We start from the raw sequence: 6757 nt of genomic DNA, 5'->3' as shown, positions 1-6757 counted from the left end.
ATTCGTAACCACTACGCTAGTAGTTAGGGTTCCATAATTAGAGAGGTTTTTCCTCTGTATATATTTTATTTGAACTCTGTATCTTTGCTGTAGAGGGACCATGGAAGGTCCTGTAGTGCAACCGCCTAGTCCACTACCTTGCCAGAAGTCTCATATCACCACATTATTCTTTAAAAGATTTTATTTTGCTTCTATTTCATAATCTTCTTCACCTTGGTTGTTTAGAACTTTGGATAATTAGACTACTATTAAAAACAGTTTCCTTAAAATGTTACTACTTTCTTATTTTAATTTGGATTTTCCTTTTATGCAAAGAAAACGTATTTTCTACTATCCAAATAAGCAATAAAAATATCCAACCTCACTTAATTGTCTGTTCATTTAGGCTACCTTCTTTCTGGTGAAAAACTCAAGGACTAAAATTAATCCTCTTAGAATGTGTATCCAATGTCCAATGTTTCCTGTCCTTTTGGCATCATTTCAGTATGCGGTACATCACTTGCCTTGTCTTTTAAAACATTTGCTTTAATTCCCTTTATTGCTCAAGAGGAAAATGTCTTTCTTGGGAAAGCGTGGCGTGTTTTTAACAGATTCCAATAGCTTTCTCCTATGTTCCCTCTTTGCATCTGTGGGCAGAACATTGGTTGCCAGAACCTTGGGGTACTTTTTACTGAACCAGATCCCAGAAGGATCCAACCTACAGCTCTGAGAGCCAGGAGACAGACTGTCAACCAGTCCTTTGGAGTGGAGCAGGTCCAGCTTGCTCGAGACCAGGCACTAGTGCCCGCGTCGTCACCTCCGCAGGAAAGATTCAAGCATCCCTGTCCGGTTGGTTTTCGTGGCTCCGCGCCCTACCGCGCCAAGGAGAGGTCCCAGCATCTCTAGATCTGGAGGCCCTAGCCGGCCTCTGCTCTGGGCTTGATCTGCAGAGCTGGGTGGGAAAACTGATACAGCAAATGCCCAGGCTGCGGCATCTGGATGCCTGCGAGTGTGTCTTGCTAGCGTCGGCGACCGCCCTGGGCCTGACGCGAGTATCGGTGGCGACCGGGTGGGAACACACAGAGAGGGGGGCTGTTGCCCGGGTCTCAGCCCAACCCACCTCCTCCGTCCCTGGACTCCAGAGGAGGGCCCGGGAAGAGAGAAACCGCGACCTAAGGCGGCGCGCACTCTCCACCACCACCCCCGGCCTTGCGCTTCCTCCCTGCGTTCTGGGTGAAGATCGGGTTGCCAAGTTTCTCTGGGTTTGGGGTCGGAAGGATCTGCCAGGACTCAACCCTCAGCTGTCCTTCATCTTCAAACACCATGCTTTTTGGATCCCTGGCGCGGCCTTGGCTCTGCACCGCCTGCTTTCAGCAAGCACAAAAAACCTCACTTCCAGCCGCGAGGCCCTGTTCTTTCAAGAATTCTAGAAAAAGTGCACTGACGCGGTGTGGGTATGGGCTGCAAGCGCACACTGCCAGGAGGCTGTACATCTGTCTCCTCCCCCAAAAGTTTCCCCAGCTTTATATATCTCTGGAGTGGGGCGGGGAAGGGAGTCTAGTTTCCTCACCAAAATTTACTCTGAAATCAAGTCTCAGTAGTAAAAGTCCATATGGCCATACCATAGTGACCATCTTGTGTCCAAATGGGACTGGGTACTCACAGTGCAAATACTGAGTTCCTTAAATATGCGGAGTCTCTTGGCCCAAGGGCTTATTCTTGTTTTCTCATTGGACCGAGTTTCCGAATTCTCCCAGGAGCATCTCAGTAAGTAGGGGGGTGTGTGTGTGTGTGTGTATAATTGCATAATGTTCCTATGAACTGTAGTTTGGTATTCAAAGAACAAACGAATTTAAGGGTATTAAATTCCTTTAAGTCAATTATATGCCTTTTCTATGGATAAGAACGAGATTATCAAACCTCCACAAGGTCGACCTGTCAAAGAATAGTATTTTCATCCTCACTAAATTAAAAAACAAACAAGTCTTCACTTCTGTAGATTCTGCAGACATTCTAGTTAGTACATTAATCAGACTACTTTGGAGTTCTGAGTTGAATTTACAATCATGTTCATAATACAACATTGTCATATTTATTGTTGTATGCATGACAATTGCTTGTCATTCTTTCATATGACTTTAAGATTTACCAAGGCAGTGATAGTTTTTAATTCATCTGATATCACCAAATCAACAATGTCTACTGCATATTAAATACTCAGTGAATGATTACTCCTGGAGAAAGACCTCATGCTTGGTAAAGTCGAGGGTCAGTGAAAACAAGGAAGACCTCAATGAGATGGACTGACACAGTGGCAGCAACAATGGGCTCAAAGGTAGCAACGACTATGAGGTTGGTTCAGAACCAGGCAGTGTTTCCTTCTGTTGTACATAGGGTTGCTATGCGTTGGAACCAACACAATAGCACCTAATAAAAGCAAAATTATTACTAAATAATGCCACGTCTCTTCCAGTACTTACATTTCCAGTAGGTTCTAAATTTTTCTGTATGTAAGAGGGAAATTATGGAGGAGTGGGAAGGTAAGACTCAAAAATAAAAATATCAAATAAAAGTGAAGGGTGTATTATCTTCCTAAAGTATTTTTGCAAAGCAGTAATAGTTTACCGCATCAGTTTATTGTCCCCTTAGTTTTAGGGTTATCACGAGGCTGCAGGGAGGACATACATTTGAGGGTTATTTTTATAACCAATGTTTGGATAAATTATTTTTTTCCTTTTATTCTTTCTATCGATTAATTAGTTGTAGTGTAAACCATTAGACTTGAAGTGAAAATGGGCTTTGTTAATTTTTGATACTTTATCTGTCCTTGAATTTACTGATCTATTTGGTTAATCTCAGATTTCTCAGTTTCACCTTTTTGTTACGTGTCGTCAAGTAGTTTCCAACCCATAGCGACCGTTTATAGAGTTTCCGAGGAGCGGCTGGTGAGTTTAAACAGCCAACGTTGGGGTTCAAACCGACTTTGCAATAACCCACAGCGCCACACTAGGTAGGACACTCTCTCTCCCTCTCTATATACACATACATACAGTTTTCAGTAGTGGCCATTTCTGTAGTTTGTAGAAGAGTATTAAATCAAAGAGAAACAGATTAGCTGGCTAGTATTTATTATAGCAATGCTTTCGTAGTTTAAAAAACATTTGGGTAAAATGTCCACAATCTTATAGTACGTTTTAATTCTCTTAAACTATTCGTTTCTGAAGTAGTTTGCTCCGTTCTCCGGACAGAGGATGTGAATCTCATTCTGCTCTGACCTAATTGTTATCTTTCTTGCCTCCACCCACTAGAGATTGCTTCTCCAAGGGAGAGGCGTTCTCCTGTTGAAGAGGAGAGTCTAGCGGGAGGAGGAGAGCTGGAACCTTCAACACTAGATCTCTCCTCCCCCGCCCGGTGAGAAGTCAGACAGTTTTGACAGTTCGCAGTCCATGGGTGGATTTTACTTTCTCCGTTTTCCCCAGCATCTAGCCTGCCTAGAGGCTAACAGCAAATGCATCTTTGTCCCAGCTCACTGGAAACTGTTCTTCTGTCCTCTTGGGGGACTAGGGCCTACGTCCGCAGGAGACCTCGGGGTAAGAGGAAAGCCACGCCAGTCAGCGGACGTTGGAAAGGGCAGCCCTTTTCTAGGATTTTCCCGGTCGGAGTGCCCTCGTGACCAGGAGCAGGCCTCCACCGGCCCGCCCATTTCAGCCGCAGCTGCCCACTTCCCGCTCAGGGTAAGTAAACCGCGTTTTTCCGCACCGCCCCAACCCCGCCCTTTTCCTTTCCCCTTCCCTTCACTTCGCTCGGGGTTTCACGCGCCACACTCTCCGCCCCCCGCTCCCCATCGGGTCCTTTGTACGTGCTCGGCGGCGTGCGAGCGCGCCCGGCACGTGACCCCTCCGAACGTGGCATTGTGTTATCACGTGACCCAGGTGCGTACGCGACGGAGCGGGGTGTGAAGATGGCGGACGAAGAGGCCGAGCAGGAGAGGTTGAGCCGCGGCGGAGGCGGCTGCGTTGCGGAGCTGCAGCGCCTGGGCGAACGGCTTCAGGAGCTGGAGCGTCAGCTGCGGGAGAGCAGGGTACCGGCCGTGGAAGCGGCCACGGAGTACTGTCAGCAGCTGTGCCAGGTGAGGGCGTCTCGGGTCCCCTCCCCCTTTCCCCTGGTTAGAGAGGGAAGAGGGCGAGCGAGCGCCAGTCGGTGGAGCGGTGGTCTTCGCTGCTTTGGCATCGTCGGCGCTGTTGCCGGGGCGGAGCGGGGCGTACGAGGAAGGCGCCTTTGTGTGTCTGTTGTTGACGCCGGCTCTTAGTTGGGGGAAGGGAGTTGTGGTCAGAGCGGAAAATACCCCCTCCCCTTTCCTTCTCCGAACTCGGAACTGCTCGGTCCCCTCTGCTGAGGAGATGGAGGCGGCGAGGGCTGGAGCTCTCCTTTGCAAGGAGAGGATAAGGTAGGGAATGGAGGCCAGGTCCTCTTCCTGCTCTTCTTATTGTGCACTGGGGATTACCGCGCCCCCGCCTCTGCGCCGGTTTCCTACTCCTACGGGCCTCCGCCCCCAATGGTTTGATTCCTTTGCTTCCATCCGTCCAGTCCCTGGCCCTGTTCTGTCTCTAGGCCTTTGTTGTTCGAGTTTCGCCTTAGGACTGAAGGGGCCTTTGTTGATGTTCTGAAGAGCAGTCCCCACCGGCCTCTTCTAGCTGGGTTAGATGTTGATGCTAGGGGAGGGAAACGAGATTGTCTTCTCTGTCTTTACTTGCTTTGCACACCGTTTCCTTGCTAGTTGCTCTCCTCGATGGAGAGGAGTTGCCTCTTCACGTTCATTCTAGGGTCGAGTGCACCTTTGGAGTGGTTTATCCATAATCTGCTACTTTGCTTTTGTCCTGCGAAGACTACGATTTCTTCATCAGTCTCCCCACTCTGATTACTTTGGCCACCTGGTGAAGTGGGAGAGGACTAAATCATTCTGTTGACCTGTGCTGTGGTCAGTTTCAGACCCCTCTTTACTTTCATGCCCACGGACTGTGCTTTCCAGTAACTGCTTTCTAACCAGGATTGGGAATGTTAATACACTGTCTGTGATAGTGATCGGAAAAATTTGGGCCTATATTTGTACTTAATTTCAAACCCTCCAGTTTGCATTTGAAATTTCAAGGTGCTGCTGCTGGTTATTGTGAAAATTTTGGCTAGACTGTATTCTTATGTGAGAAGGAAGAAAAATAGCACCCTTTTTATGGGTCATATAGTTAAGGTGTGATTATTTCATTATAAAGAATTTCTTTTGGAAAAATTTTGAATTCCAACAATGTTGGATCATTTTGCATTTCAGAGTATGGATTTCATTTTCACTTATATTTTTACTTCCTAAGTTCTGAAAATCTTTATAAAATAGGAATTCTTGATCACATGCAACCTCACCTGCGTTTAATGCACCTTACTGTCAAAATTTTTTGATAACTGATCATTATATTTTTTCAAAAAAACTAAAGTTGTGATTTGTCTGGGACTATATGTATTGTGAAACTTACATTGCTGTGGCAGAAATAGAGATTCTGTCATTCTTTTAAATGCTAATTTTAAAGAGTTGTTGACAATTATTAAATTCACTACACTGTCAGTATCCACTACTTTTAAATTAGTCTTCTAATTAGATATAAATATTTATTAAAGAATTATATCAGTAAGTTATCCATGATACAGTCTTTAATTTATAAGTCAGTTATAAATCAGCATTTTAATAAGAATTAAAGTCTAGTTTTGCTGAAAGACATTTTCATGTAACAGTGCTTTAAAAAAAAGTGTTTAAAACTAATTGCTGTAAATATTCTTGGTCTGCAGTATTTATAAGCAGAATTGATCATTTTGGGGGGGGGAATCTCATGCTGGACTTATTTTGAGGGTGTGTGTCGTTTGTAGAGTTACCACTTAGAACACATTTTTGTTCATGGATAGAACAACTTTTATCAACATGGAAATAATTTTCTACATTAGTTTTAAGTGGCTAGTCTTTTTCAGTATGTAAATTGTATTTATTGACTGATGCTACTGGATAGAAAACATAAGAACAATAATGCACCAAATGCTGGGTTTGTGGATTTCAAAATAATAAAATTTCATTTACTACAATCCCACAGTGATTTAAATGCATTTTAAAATTATATCCATTATATAGACGTATATATGGTGGTTTGATCCATATAAAACATTTTCTACGTTGTTTCAAAAAATAAGTATCCTATTTAATGTAGCAACTCAAATGGAAGATACTTTGAAACAATTGTTTCTTTAAAATTGTATCCTAGCCAATTTTACTTAACATTTTGATAGGAGGTTCAGCAAAACAGTGGTTAATGTTTATTGGACTAATATAAAAACTGCCCAAAATTCTAGGAGCTAGAAATTATGTCTTGGCTTCTAGAGATTATTGCTTAGCTTTTAATCTAAGTTTTTCCTTTAAAACTAGGATGTTCATGTGCTTCAAGAAGGTAATGATGAATAAACGTCAAGGTTAGTGAGCTTCAGCATTAATAGTGTTCCTTATCAGTGTTGATGATATAGCACTAAGGTCCTTATATAATCCTTATTGTTGCATGTATGAGAAAACATACTCATTTATAATATGTAACAGTTTTCCCAAGTTCTTAGAAGAATTGAAAGGCATTAAGTTTGTTTTTCTTGTAGTTAGCTGTGTTGTTTATCCTTTATATGTTGTTGTTGTTGTCAGGTGCCATCGAGTCGGAACCGACTCATAGCGACCCCATGCACAGCAGAACAAAACAGTGCT

At 43.7% G+C, this 6757-nt stretch overlaps 1 protein-coding gene across 1 annotated transcript in view; it reads left to right on the top strand.

Moving 5' to 3' along the window:
- Positions 1–3905: 3905 nt before the first annotated feature.
- The window catches only part of ZNF292 (zinc finger protein 292), a 105782-nt gene continuing 102930 nt past the window's right edge, over positions 3906–6757 (top strand). The window contains exon 1 of the mRNA XM_006870634.1: positions 3906–4108. Coding sequence (XP_006870696.1) covers positions 3941–4108 — 168 coding nt within the window. The 5' untranslated portion in view covers positions 3906–3940. The remainder of the gene's footprint in view (positions 4109–6757) is intronic.

This window comes from Chrysochloris asiatica, unplaced genomic scaffold (assembly GCF_000296735.1).
Source record: "Chrysochloris asiatica unplaced genomic scaffold, ChrAsi1.0 scaffold00146, whole genome shotgun sequence".
Classification (NCBI taxonomy): domain Eukaryota; kingdom Metazoa; phylum Chordata; class Mammalia; order Afrosoricida; family Chrysochloridae; genus Chrysochloris; species Chrysochloris asiatica.
Note: the sequence above shows the minus strand (reverse complement) of the source record. Positions and strands in the feature narration are given on the sequence as shown.